A 14,483-nucleotide genomic window follows, 5' to 3' on the forward strand; every position below is an offset into this window, starting at 1 on the left:
TTTCTTCTAGATGGCAGTGAAAATGTGACAGGGTTGGACCTTTCAGATTTTCCAGCACTAGCAGACAGAAACAGAAGGGAAGGAAGTGGCAATCCAACTCCATTAATAAACCCTCTAGCTGGAAGGGCACCATACGGTGAGTGTATAACATTTTAATTGCTATATTTATAACATACTTTCTTAAAGGCATCCTTGACACTTAAACATAGATTGTATTGATTTTGCAACTCAGAATCTTGAAGAAAAATGTACAGTAGTCTTTTGATTTTTAGACTGAAGTCCTATAATAAACATCTATCTGAGAATCCACTCCCATAGAACTCAATGAGACTTATGGCTGAGCTGGCATATTTAGATTTGTATTATGAAAATTTGTTGTGTGCAATATATCCTTTTTGTCCATAAGCATAATTTTTTTGGTCAAGGGGCTGTCTTTCTATGTGATCCTTGAAAATTTTAGTATCTTTAATAAAGGTCCACATTTTAATTTAATAAGTAGAAGACTTTTATTAAAAAATAGCCAATGGTTTTGTGAAAATAGTTTAAAATGTAAAGAATCAAATATTGTAAACAACTTGGCACATTACAGAGAACAAAGAGATCAAGTTGTTAAAATTGAGACAGTCCTCATTTGAGAGCAGTTTAGAGAAGTCAGTTACTAGATTATCTATACCAGTGGTTCTTAACCTTTATTACTCGGATGTTTTTGAACTGCAACTCCCAGAAACCCCAGCCAGCACAGTTGGTGGTGAAGGCTTCTGGGAATTGTAGTCCAAAACTCCTGAGTAACCCAAGGTTAAGAACCAGTGATGTCTATAGCTTTTTTGTTTTTCACCTCCCCAGCTTGTTCCACTTGCATAGTAAACTGCTAGTAGTTAGCTATTTTTAAAAAAAAAAAAATCTGTGAGAAAGCAAAACGTTTGTTTCAGATGTAGTTATTACAATTCTAGTGAAGATTGCAGCCCTTTAGCCCTAGAATTTCACATTTTGAATTTTGGCCAACTTTTTTGACAAGCATTCGACAAAGGCCAGATTTACCAGTTAAGTGCTAGCAGTTTTTCTTCTGCACTTGTTGTGTCCCTGATTATTTGCATCTCTTATATTACTGAATGAATGTAATTAAACAATTTTGAAAAGTTTTCTTTTTAAAAATTGGTCTATGGTATTTCTTTTTAAGGAGTAATTCACTAGAAGAGCATTTGATCATATGTCATATTTTATTTAATGTGCATCTTTGCATTTACGGTATATAAACAGTTTCATGGTGGCTTAAAATATAAACAGTAAAATAAGAAATGGCAACAATAAAAATTGTATTTGAAAAAGTGGATTTTAACCAAGAAACAGTTCACAGTGAAATAAATTTATTGATCTTTAAAGTGCCACAGTATTTCTAGTTTGTTTTTGTTTCAACATTAGCCACTGGAAGCACAAAAATATATTAGTCAGAATTCTAGTTTTTATACCTGCCACTGAAACTTAATTTGTGTAAACTTCAGAGGTCAGTTGTCACCTTTTTAAAAATTTGCCATAGGCATTTGCTATCAGAAATGAGTTATGTTGGACTTGATGACCTCATTAGGCCTCTTCCAACTTCACTATTCTATGATTTAGTGTGGTAGTAAATGCCTGTGCTGACTTCTTAATTTTACTGCTGAAATTTGTTCTGATGGAGTTAAGCTGGCATGAATGTTTAGTGGGCCACTCTTTATTACTCAGCCTCATACATTTATCTTTAATACAGTTGGAATGGTAACAAAACCAGCAAGTGAGCAAACCCAGGACTTCTCAATACACAACGAAGATTTTCCAGCATTACCAGGCTCCAACTACAAAGATCCAACATCAAGTAATGATGACAGTAAATCTGTAAGTGTGCTGCTTTAAGGGATTTTATTAAAAACGGACATTTTTAAAAATAAGGCAAATTGTTCATAATATGTATTTTATTTTATCCGTATATAGCCCACCCTTCAGAGAAAAAGCAAGGTTTACAGTTGTGTACTGCGGAAGAGCCAATAAAAACACCAACAACCTGATAGTAATTATTATCGGGAATATTGGGAATGATCTGACTGATATTCAAGGAATTAAATCCAGCCAACATTTGGTGGGCTGTAGGAAGCACTACTGCTACTAATGGTCACCATCATCGTCATCCCATTATTATCATGTTCAGGCAATCATAGAGGTCACAGCAGCAAATTGTTGCTAATTAATGAGATCTCAGGTGCATTTCTGGTTACATTACAGTTTTGTGAGCAGAAGTGCGTTTATTTGTTTGTTTGTTTATTTACTTATTTAAAATATCTCTATGCCGCCTTTCTCCCCAAAAGGACCCAGGAAGGCTTACATCACTAAAACAGTATTTAAAAGCTAAAACAGTAAATATACAAACATTAAAAGAGAATTAAACAAGTGCTATATTAAAATGGTAACTAAGATCAGTATTAAAACACATTTAAAACAACAGAGCACAACAGTGCATTTAAAACTCCTCTCAGCCCAACTGGCACTTCATTAATTAGCTGCAGTTTCATTGCCTCAATTTCTGTGATTTCACTTATTTAGACATAAATTGCCAATAGGTGGGAGGCAGTTTGTTCCCTAGAGGCCACTTGGGCCTCTGTTGATAAAAATTGTATCAAAGAACACCAAGGGACTGCAAACATATTCCCCTAGAAGTTGGGAGTGAACCACAGCCCCCATGTCATCAGAATGGAACGTCAGTTTTTGGCCCGTATCAAGTCTATTATTGACCTTACATATAAATTCTGCATGCTAATTACCTTTCTTCAGCCTTATGTAAAAACTAAACAGAAGTGATTGTCACCACCTATTGTTAGCACTTCAAATCTCTGAATGATATAATCAGTTTCACATGGATGATGCATAGACTAAAAGGACCCCTGCAGGAGTCCATATCACAAAAGTAAGATGGATAATGAAGTGGATACTTCTGTCTAGGATTTAAGTTTAGATTTATTCTGTTATTTTAAATCCCTGATATAAACAAAGGACAGTATTGCCAAATCTGTGTACACTCCTGGTCTTCTTGCATGTTTTCAGTAGTAATCTAGATGTTGCATCCAATTCAGTGGAGCTTCAGAATACATCTGTAACATATAAACTTGTCCTTAGAAAGAAAAAAGGGTGAAATCAGTATGCATGAACACATGTCCTTGTAAAGAGACTTTGTAGATTACTGTATAAGTGTCCTTGTAAAGAGACTTTGTAGATTACTGTATAAGTGTGTGTGTGGTCTTTTTTTTTAATACTTATCTTTTATTTTCTTAACAGAATTTGAATACATCAGGTAAAACATCATCTAGTGCAGATGGACCGAAGTTTCCTGGAGATAAAAGTTCCACAACGCAAAACAACAACCAGCAGAAAAAAGGGATCCAAGTGTTACCTGATGGTATGCATGTTTGTCTGTCCACTCCTCTCCCCCTCCCCATATGTTTTCAATTTTTTAAAAAAAAAATCGGTACACTTTGAGATTAATGTGGTGATGCGTTTGCCTAGGTCGGGTTACCAATATTCCTCAAGGGATGGTGACAGATCAGTTTGGAATGATTGGCTTGTTAACATTCATCAGGGCAGCAGAGACAGATCCTGGCATGGTACATCTCGCATTAGGAAGTGACTTGACAACTCTAGGTCTCAATCTCAACTCTCCTGAGTAAGTTGATTTTAGCTTTACAGCTGCTCATGCTTTTTAAAATAATAGCTTTGCTTACCTTGAACATCAGAACTTTAAAGGTGTTTTGCTAAGGTAAACTGAAAATGTAATTACAGTAAAGCAAATCTTAATAATACAGGTAGCTTCAGGGTGTTGAAGTTCAAATTTATGAACTTGCAATAAATCAGAATCCTTTTTTATTCCCTTTCAGTTTCAGAGTATTGTTCATCATAAATAAACTCCACATATTATTTTTTTAAAATACATCTTGAGGATGCCTATATGCTTTTGTAAATACCTTATTTTTTAATGTATCAGTTGTATTGCAAGGAACATTATAAATATGTTGTATTCACGAAGGCTTTCACGGCCAGGATCTAATGGTTGTTGTGGGTTTTTCGGGCTCTTTGGACAGTGCTGTCCTCTGAAGATGCCGGCCACAGAGACTGGCGAAACGTTACGAAGAACAACCTTCAGAACACAGCCAAAGACCCCGAAAAACCCGCAACAATCATAAAAATGTTGCTTTATATAGCAACATGTTTGTAAGGATTTATTTTTTATTTTATTATATATGTTACTTGAGCTTCACAAAACATGGAAAAGTAGTCAGATTTGACTCCTGCTTGAGGATGTATGTATTATGTTAAGTTTCCGGTAACAGTATAAGAGATGTGGAATATTTCTACCATCTAATTTTCACTGCTTAGACAGACCTTTTTCGCTTCTCATCCGTTAAGAATAAGATCCCTGGGGCCTATCACTCCTCCTTATCCTGCTGCAGGCCTACCATTCTCATCATATCCCTTTATATTTTCCTTCTGAAAAACCAAGGCACCTTTTAGAGTCGTGTGTGAGAGCCTGCAACCAAGATTTGAAAAATTATGCTTCATGTCTACACAGAATGAGTGGATTCTTACTACAGAGGCCCAGGATGGGTGGGATGGATTATGTTTGAAGCAATTACAGTGGAGCAATGAAATTCAATGATTATGTTTATATATAGAAAAACTTAATATCCAAATCCTTTATGGAACTAAGACTATAATCCTGTATAAATGTAACTAGAGGAACTCCTTCCTGCTGAATCAGTGGGACCTACCTCTGAGTGGGCATATATGGGATTGCATTGTAAAAGTTGTTTATTTTATGAATAACAGAAGAAAGGAAAATAGTTTGCATATTTAATTAATTTTCTGGAGTTCTGTTAATTCAATACTACGGTCAATGAGGGTGATAACATTCTGTGTTATCTTCACTTTTGCTATGTGGTATTGCAGATTTCTTTTGAAAATCTGTGAAAACAATGTATGTTGGATGGAACACGCTGATGAACAAAATACTTGCAGAACAGGAGATAATTTATTGTGGCACTCCCTTTGTGAAATTGTTATTCCATTATTTAAAAGCATGTCAAATACTCACCCATAGGGGAGAGCTCTGCCCCCTCCATCCCATGTTTCATTGCTCTTGTGTTTGTCAGATGCATATATTACCACTATAATGTGGAGCCAACCTATACAAAGTCAGTTTTCAATGGCTGATTTTTTTTATTTTATCCAGAGCATCAGATGAGTTAGAGATCAGTTCCCTAAGGAAGATTTCTTTATTTGAATAAAAAGTATTTATGATCAGAGACATCAACTGAGCAATTACTGCCTGAAAGGCAAAGGTCTCCACCTCTTCCTCCATTGAGTGATCATGTGTCTGCACCTCCTCAGGCATCTTGGCGGCATGACGATCACTGGCAAAGACCTCGCTTGGCTGCCCTAGAAACCCACGCTAGTCTAACATCTCACAAACTGCACTGCACAGTTTTCAATGGCTGTTGTATTGCTTAGATAGTGTCCCAGTTCCACCATGACATTAGCAGAAATCATTTGTAGAGTTGTGTTGGGCTTAACTGTTGTGCTAGTTAGTGGTAATACAAGAGGAAGCATATCCATGCAGTCCCTGTTGCACAACCATGGATCTCTCTCTCTCTCTCTTTTGCACTAATGTATGACACTGCTAGATTCAGCCCATTATGTGAATCTGGACTCAGTAAAATGTGTAATGCAATTATTAAACATAACAGAAATGTTGGGAGAAAGATGGATCTTAATCAGTTCAGTCACCTTTTCTCTGTGCAGAAATCTTTATCCAAAATTTGCATCGCCGTGGGCTTCTTCACCTTGTCGACCTCAAGATATAGGTAAGGTTGACTGCTAAATGAGTGTTTGTGTAAAACATATTAACATTCTTAAGTGAGGATCAGTGTCGTGGGTTTAAAATTAAATCATTTCTCATTTCTGTGTTTAGACTTCCATGTTCCATCTGAATACTTAACGAACATTCACATTAGGGATAAGGTGGGTATACTTTCTTATAGAATAAGAGTCTGTTTTCAAAAGATGTTATATTTGCAAATAAGAACATGAACCATGAAGTCCTTAGTTCAGACCTTGGCTGTGCCAGGTGGCCTAAGGCAAAGGATTTCTTTAGCCTCACAGCTATCACTGCAAAATCTGTAAGTTAAGGATGGTGTTACTGGCTTAAAAGGCATTTTTATTATTCAGTTTTGATACATTTTCATAAATATAATACATATCTCCATCACTGTTCTTAAATAGGAAGAATTATTTTAAAATATTAAGTTTTGGATCGAGCAATATCTTTATTGGATATGAAGGCACATTTTGCATTCTCAGAATTAAAAGCTTACCTAATTGGTAACTAGCTATCCAGCAAATGTATTGCCTAATCCAAAAATTTGTTTGTGATGAATCACATGGTAGTTGTTCGTGTTTAAAATGTTAGGCATCTCATTGTATAGTTTTGGTCATTTTTCTTCAGCTTGATTTTTTTATATGTATAAAAAAGATAAATAATAGTAATAATGAAATGGATCTCATCTGTTTTTAGTTTACATTTCAGGAGTTCTTGCCAGTAGCAAAGATACTATTTTGCTGCTATTGTAACTACTACAGTGCATGGAAAATAAAGTAAATAATGTAAAAGTAGTGTTGTTTTATATTTTCTGCGCAAAAGCCTTATTGTATCATAATAATATATATAATGGCTAAATTAAATTAGTAATGCCTGAAATTTCAAAACAGCTATAATTTGAATCAATTGAATTATAACTGCATAAGCTGAACCAGCTGTAATTTCAACTGACAGTGCAGTTGTAACTCAAAAAATGTGCAGGCTGTAGTGAATTTGATATGGACAGAAATTCCAGATCCAGAGATGCAGCTACCATGATGGTAAAGAATAATGGTAAGTTGAAGGTGATCCTAAGTGAATCCCAATATTTTCTGGATTCTGCACTGCCTCAGCTGGCTGGTATCACCTCATCCAGTCCTTAGCCATCTTGGCTTTTTAGGATTTTGTCCTAAATGAGTTTTCTGAGTTATGGATTAAAATTTTAACTCACCTCCTAATTAATATATTTCAGCAAAGTTCTTTATTTTGACAGATAGAGGCAGCATATCATTTGAGATTGAGAAATGTAATAACATATGTGACTAAGTTGGATAGTATGACTGCAAATGTGTAAGGAACAAGAACACTGTAAGACTACCTCATTAATCAGTGATATTAAATAGGTAAATTGAAATAGGTGCTGGAAGGAGAAATTACTGTAGCGTTAAAAAGTTACTGCAACATACTTGAAAGACTTGTTCCAGCTATTTTGTTGAAGCCAGCTTTAATTATGCTGCAGTCATTTGTGTCTGAATAGTGACCTCAGTGACATAAACAAACACATTACGTATTGGATTTAATGCCTTTATGCAAACCATTTTTTAAAAAGTGTTCATTTCTTTTCCTTTATAGTTGGCTGCAATAAAGCTTGGCCGCTACGGGGAAGACCTTCTGTTCTATCTCTATTACATGAATGGAGGAGATGTATTACAGCTATTAGCAGCAGTAGAGCTGTATGTTTGGACATCATTGGATTTTATACTAGGAGAGAGGGAAAGATAATAGTCTTGATTTTATTTAATCAGTTTTATAATTTTATGTATATAATGTAAAGTTATATACCAAATTATGGTATATAATTTTATAGACCATATGTAGGGGAATTTCATTCCAGAGGAAATACTTTTGAGTTGAAACTGTGTTCTGCAAGTAGATTTTTCTACCCCTTGTGCTTGTGTGCTGATAAGCCCTACATTATCCAGCATACGTCCTTGTACATGTTGTTTGTTGTTTAGTTGTTAAGTCGTGTCTGACTTTTCGTGACCCCATGGACCAGAGCACGCCAGGTTTTCCTGTCTTCCACTGCCTTCCACAGTTGGGTCAGATTCATGTTGGTAGCTTTGATGACACTGTCCAACCATCTCTTCCTCTGTCGTCCCCTTCTCCTCTTGCCTTCAAACTTTCCCAACATCAGGGTTTTTTTCCAGGGAGTCTTCTCTTCTCATGAGATGGCCAAAGTATTGGAGCCTCAGCTTCAGGATCTGTCCTTCCAGTGAGCACTCAGGGTTGATTTCCTTCAGAATTGATAGGTTTGTTCTCTTTGCAGTCCAGGGGACTCTCAAGAGTCTCCTCCAGCACCACAACTCAAAAGCATCAGTTCTTCGGCGATCAGCTTTCTTTATGGTCCAGCTCTCATTTCCATACACTGCTACTGGAAAAACCATAGCTTTGACTATGTGGACCTTTGTCGGCAAGGTGATGTCTCTGCTTTTTAGGATGCTTAGGTTTGTCATCACTTTCCTCCCAAGAAGCAGACATTTTTAATTTCATGGCTGCTGTCACCATCTGCAGTGATCATGGAGCCCAAGAAAGTGAAATCTGTCACTGCCTTCATATCTTCCTCTTCTATTTGCCAGGAAGTGATGGGACCAGTGGCCATGATCTTAGTTCTTTTTAATGTTGAGCTTCAGACCATTTTTGTGCTGTCCTCTTTCACCCTGATTAAGAGGTTCTTTAAGTCCTCCTCACTTTCTGCAATCAGAGTGGTATCTGCATATCGGAGGTTGTTGATATTTCTTCCGGCAGTCTTAATTCTAGCTTGGGATTCCTCCATTCCAGCCTTCCGCATGATGTATTCTCCATATAAGTTAAATAAGCAGGGGGACAATATACAGCCTTGTCATACTCCTTTCCCAATTTTGAACCAATCAGTTGTTCCGTATCCAGTTCTAGCTGTTGCTTCCTATCCCACATATAGATTTCTCAGGAGATAGATAAGGTGGTCAGGCACTTCCATTTCTTTAAGTACTTGACATAGTTTGTTCATCCACACAGTCAAAGGCTTTAGCGTAGTCAATGAAGCAGAAGTGGATGTTTTTCTGGAACTCTGGCTTTCTCCATAATCCAGTGCATGTTAGCAATTTGGTCTCTAGTTCCTCTGTCTCTTCAAAATCTAACTTGTACTTCTGGGAGTTCTTGGTCCACGTACTGCTGAAGCCTACCTTGTAGGATTTTGAGCATAACCTTCTTAGCATGTGAAATGAGTGCAATTGTAGGGTAGTTGGAGCATTCATGGGAAGGTAGAATATTCTATTTGTGTCTATGCACATCTAAATTTGCATGTGTATATGTATACTAAGTGTCAGTCAGTATTCAGCCACCTATCTACCTTATTCCCTGGATTGATCAGAATTATAACTAGTAAAATCTCTAATGAAATCTTTAAATCAGTGGTTCCCAACCTTGGCTCCCAACCTTGGTTCCCAACTGTTCTCAGGCTAAAGCTAACACTAGCTGTTTTGGCCTTGATTTTTGAGAGTTGTAATCCAAAAATATCTGGGGACCCAAAGTTGGGAACCACTGCTTTAAAATGATAATCTGTTTTGTAAACGGTAATAAGATTTGCCTGTTTTGTAAGAGGGTTGAATTACTTACATGGGATTGTGGAGTAAGATATTTTATTAATGTATTTTAATACTTCCTAAAATTAATTCACCCTCTTGTATAAGAGAGTATCCTCGAAAGTATAGTTGGGTTTTCAAAACTGTGTTTGTTGATAGATGAAGAAGTTGTCATTTTGTAGCATCAACAATAAAATATTTAAAGTATCAGGAAAAAGTATCATTAATTGTATTTTATTTTTATTTTTTTACGAGCTGGAAAAAAGTAGCTAACATCATCCTTTTCTTTCTGGCTGGATGACAATAGATTTAACCGAGATTGGAGATACCACAAAGAAGAGAGAGTATGGATTACCAGGGCACCAGGCATGGAACCAACAATGAAAACCAATACATACGAGAGGGGAACATATTACTTCTTTGACTGTCTTAACTGGAGAAAAGTAGCTAAGGTATTATTCCTTTAGCTAAATCTTTAAAATCTGCACGCAAAACTTGTAGGCATGTTTCTCCTAAATATGTGTTTTCTTTGTGGCATCTTTTGATTAATAATTGCATTATAAACCAAGAACATTCAAAGTTACATTTAAAAGGTGTGAGTTGCTTTGGCAGCCCACTCTGTGGCAACAAAATGGGATGATCAAAATCAAATTGTTTATTTAATGAGATAACTGAAAATGGGCATGACCAACACGACCTTGTCAACGATGATAGTGTCCTAATTCTAAATATGGTCTTTCTCTGTAGTCCTCATGGGTAGCATTGTCATTGAGGGGAAAAGCCTCTTTCTTTCTGCGCAGGTACTTCCAACCATTTTCCAGAGCCTCCTTGGTGCGTTTCTCACTGGTCTGCACCTCGTCCACCTGGCATGCCTCCCAATCCATAACATCTATTCATAATTCCTCCTCCTCCATGGTTGAGTCCTCCTTATGTAGAGCCCCTGCCACCGCCATGATCCCCGCCTCCAAGGCTCACCCTGCTGGTGGGTCCTCACCTCCTCAGTCTATTTGGGAGCTGCCGGTTGGGATTGTCCCTGCTGTCTGAGGTGGGGAACCCACACACAGGGGGGACCAGCCCGAGAGGTTAGGCCCTTGCTGGTCCACACAAGGTTTCCATTCCAAATCCAGTTAAAGGATAGAGGTTATTTGGGGCATGGAGGCAGGGGAAGGTAGATACATTAAATGCTAAGCAGCATTTGTTATCTTGAGTCACTTCAGTTTATTGTGTCTGTATTTTGACTGTTACCCCTATTTTGAACACCTCAGTTAATATCTGTGTTATTTTTTACACAAAACATATTGTATGATGAACAAGATTTATGTCAAGATCCCCTCCCTAAATGGGAGCTTTTTTTCTTCCCTTTCAGTTTACTTCATCTTTTGACTAACGTTTATTGTGTAAGTGATTGAAACACACTTAGTCTGTTGTCATTGGGATAGCTAATTATGTAATTATGACATCCTTGAAGCATTTTTAAAAGTTTTTGTTTTTACTTAATTCCATTCTGGAATATACATCTTAAAAGTTCATTCTAATTTCTTTGGAGGTAGAAAATGTATGATTTGCACCTTCCTGTGAATTTTGATGTTTAAATATGAATTGGGAAGTAGCACTATTTTTTGTTATCACAATTTATTGAATTGTGGCACCTTAGAAAAGACTGATTGGACTGTGGGCATGTGGGTGAGATCTGTGCTTAGGAAATGCCTTTTCTCCATATCCTTGGAGTTATGGCATAAGATTTCAACTTCTACCTTGGATTATATATATTATGTATGCATTGTGAGTGAGAAAAACTTGTCTTAAAGCATTTCATTTACTGTAATGTGAAAGAAAAGCATTTAATAAGGTGTCTTCATCAGTGTTCCTCAAATTTTCAGTTTTTCTGTTTTGGAAGGGGAGGTTCTTTTTCGGGGCAGGATGGATGGATACAGGAGATTTTTCCTCCATTTTTATACCTGTACACATGTACATATATCTGAAAATACCTGTACTTGTGGCAGTAGTGGGGCAGTTTGGGAATATAGTGGAGCTGTACACCTGCAAACCTATATCTGATTTTGAGGTAGAGGGAGAACCATTGCTTTCAGAAGAGCTTTGACTTTGATCCATAGAACTTTAAGAGCTTAAAATCTGCAGTGATTTTGTTTGGCGTGGCACCTATTATTTCTTTAGCAAGGCACTGTTTGGACATTAAAAATCTGGTTGCTTGCACTTTTGGTGCTATTAGATTTGACTGTCCACCTCCTCTATCTGTCATTTCTATCTGTTGGACATTTACCTTTTATTTTGTGTGTTTGTCATTATTTTAATGGATCATATTGTTAATGGACTTAGATAACTGTCTAAGGTATAAAGGTGGGATATACATAATTTGAATAAATGTGCAAATGAACAGGAGGCTGTTGTACTCTTCCTCCTTACTGATTTCCCTAGAAAATTGCCCCGGGGAAATTTGCGTATATGAAAAAAAGAGGGGTAATTGGTATGCCACACCACCACTACCACCCCTATGCTAAGCCAAGGTTTCTTCTCTTTGGTCATGAGTAATTTGGATAAAACACTTTGGATACAAACTGCCGTTCACTTTGCAATCTTGTCTTGGATATACAAGTTGTTGTTAGATTATAGGGAGCTACTGTTAAAAGCATCTGGAATAGAGGAACGTTTCTTCCTTGTTCCTTATATCTTTGATTTAAAATGGTTGCTGTAAATCAAAACTTCTGTCTTTAATTTTTCAATCTATAAAGTCTTCCCCTTGTTTTTACTTGTTAATTTGGAACAAAGAATCTGGAAGTATTGATGATGAAAAAGAATATGGATCCTTGGCAAAGAATCATTTATTTTAAACAGTAAAACACATTGTACTGCACAAACCATGTCACTAGCTAAGATTATGTGAAGAATAAATTGTTAAATAAAATTAAATGGTAGCTTCATTTTTACCTCACAACTATGTCTTTATTATCAAGAATTCTTTTACTTTCCTATAACAACTTTATGAAAAAAATGATGCCAAATTTTAATTCACCTAGGACACTCAGTCAGACACATACCCAAGCTTTTAACTCAAATGCACTTCAGCAGGTCATGTTAGTCACAAAGAGCTTATCCAGACAAAATAAAATAAAAACAGAACAACAACAAGAATCTGAAACAAAAATGTGGCACCTTAAAGATTATTACATTTCAGCATGAGTTTTCATGGATACACTCACTTCTTCAGACTGGTGTTGATATGCTTCCACAGACTAACACAGCTGGCTACTTCTTTGAAAATCACAGACAGCATTATCAGCCATAATAATGCTGATTCTGCATTAGATCTAGGTAGAGATCTAACGCATAATCTAGGTAGACATGGGAACAAAGCTTGGTTGAGAGTTTTGTGCTGGTTCAATTAATTCCTTTCCCTGCCTCCCCAGGTGAATCCTCTGCCCATCTCTTATTCTAGTGAGGAAAAGGTAGACAGACAGCATGTCCCTAAAAGCAGTATATTAAATGCTTTAAATACTGAAAGAAACAATATAATATATGAAGATCATAAGTTTTGTTTTACAATGCTTCTCATTTTTCACTGGCTGCTGGAAAAACTTTATAGGCAATTTCATTTTGAAAAATGAGTACTATTGTTGCTATACTATTATTTATTTTCTTCCCTTCGCTGATAAAATAAACTGAGAAATTGTAAGATCCATTGCATTTATTTATGAGAGAAAACATTTTTTCTTTGGGTTAGCTATGCATCAGCTTGAGTGTGTAGAATTTAATTAGCCATCAGCCGGTACTGCAATGATCACCTTTTTGCTTTATTGGTAGGAGTTCCATCTGGAATATGACAAACTAGAAGAAAGGCCTCATCTGCCATCCACCTTCAACTACAACCCTGCTCAGCAAGCCTTCTAAAGACTTCCCTTGTCTTGGGGTATGGCTGTCTCAGCACAATACTCAACATAACTGCAAAACTGATGTGGCTCAGGCATCCTGGTTTTAATTCTTTTTGAGGATCTGGCAATTGGCTCATGCAAAAGGGTCACCATTTGAATTCCTGCCTTACTAATTATGTGCTGCCCAACAACTAAATTTATAATTTGTTTTTCTTTAGTTTGAGCAGGGTCAGATTTCTTTTTATTTTAATTTTTTGCCAGCAGACAAGCTTGGGTCTGTAAAGACAAGCAAGTACACTGACAAAAGTTTACCACTTAGTTTCCAAAATGTGTAAAAAATATAAAAAAGGAAAAAAAGCAGAAATAGACAATAAAATTTACATTGTTCATTGTAGCACTCTTGGTAATAAAAAAAAATGTTTGTGCATTTTTATGTGAAGATCCTTCTCGTATTTCATTTGGAAAGATGAGCAAGGTCTGCTTCCTTCATTTTACTTCCCCTTCAGTTTTCGAAAAGGCAGTTTTCGCCAACTTAATGCAAGAATATCTGACTGTTTAGAAGAAAGATAATGCCACAGCCTTTGGTTCATTTCCAAGGTTGTGTGTTACTGAGCTTCATCTTTCCAGAATGAGCAAAACACTGTCCAGTCTTTGTTACGATTTTGTAATAAATGTGTACATTTTTTTTAAATTTTTGGACATCACATGAATAAAGGTATGTATGTACGAATGTGTATATATTATATATATGACATCTATTTTGGAAAATGTTTGCCCTGCTGTACCTCATTTTTAGGAGGTGTGCATGGATGCAATATATGAAAACGGGACATTCTGGAACCGCTGGTCAGGGGACGTCTTTGTCGCCCTGTGCACTAAAGGGCCAGATTTCAGCAGCCAAGGACATCCATACCCAAGTGAATGTGATGGGACTTAACAAAGTGAACTGAGACAATTCACTCTGGCTGTTTGAACAGCAGCGTTTCATAGGAAGAGAAAAAAAAAAGATCAATCTTGTATTTTCTGACCACATAAAGGCTTCTTCTCTTTGTAATAAAGTAGAAAAGCTCTCCTCACTGCAGTGTTGACTTTGATTTGAGATTG

At 36.5% G+C, this 14,483-nt stretch overlaps 1 protein-coding gene across 5 annotated transcripts in view; it reads left to right on the forward strand.

Annotated features, from left to right (window-relative positions):
* The window catches only part of CNOT2 (CCR4-NOT transcription complex subunit 2), an 89,729-nt gene extending 75,274 nt beyond the window's left edge, over positions 1-14,455 (forward strand). For all 5 annotated transcript variants that reach the window (XM_020786000.3, XM_020786002.3, XM_078376921.1 and 2 more), the window contains 9 exons: positions 11-136; positions 1,745-1,869; positions 3,301-3,421; positions 3,529-3,685; positions 5,818-5,879; positions 5,987-6,036; positions 7,505-7,605; positions 9,800-9,944; positions 13,312-14,455. In XM_020786000.3, coding sequence (XP_020641659.2) covers positions 11-136; positions 1,745-1,869; positions 3,301-3,421; positions 3,529-3,685; positions 5,818-5,879; positions 5,987-6,036; positions 7,505-7,605; positions 9,800-9,944; positions 13,312-13,398 — 974 coding nt within the window. In that variant the 3' untranslated portion in view covers positions 13,399-14,455. The remainder of the gene's footprint in view (positions 1-10; positions 137-1,744; positions 1,870-3,300; positions 3,422-3,528; positions 3,686-5,817; positions 5,880-5,986; positions 6,037-7,504; positions 7,606-9,799; positions 9,945-13,311) is intronic.
* The last annotated feature ends 28 nt before the right edge of the window (positions 14,456-14,483 follow it).

This window comes from Pogona vitticeps, chromosome 5, assembly GCF_051106095.1.
Source record: "Pogona vitticeps strain Pit_001003342236 chromosome 5, PviZW2.1, whole genome shotgun sequence".
In the NCBI taxonomy this organism is placed as follows: Eukaryota; Metazoa; Chordata; class Lepidosauria; order Squamata; family Agamidae; genus Pogona; species Pogona vitticeps.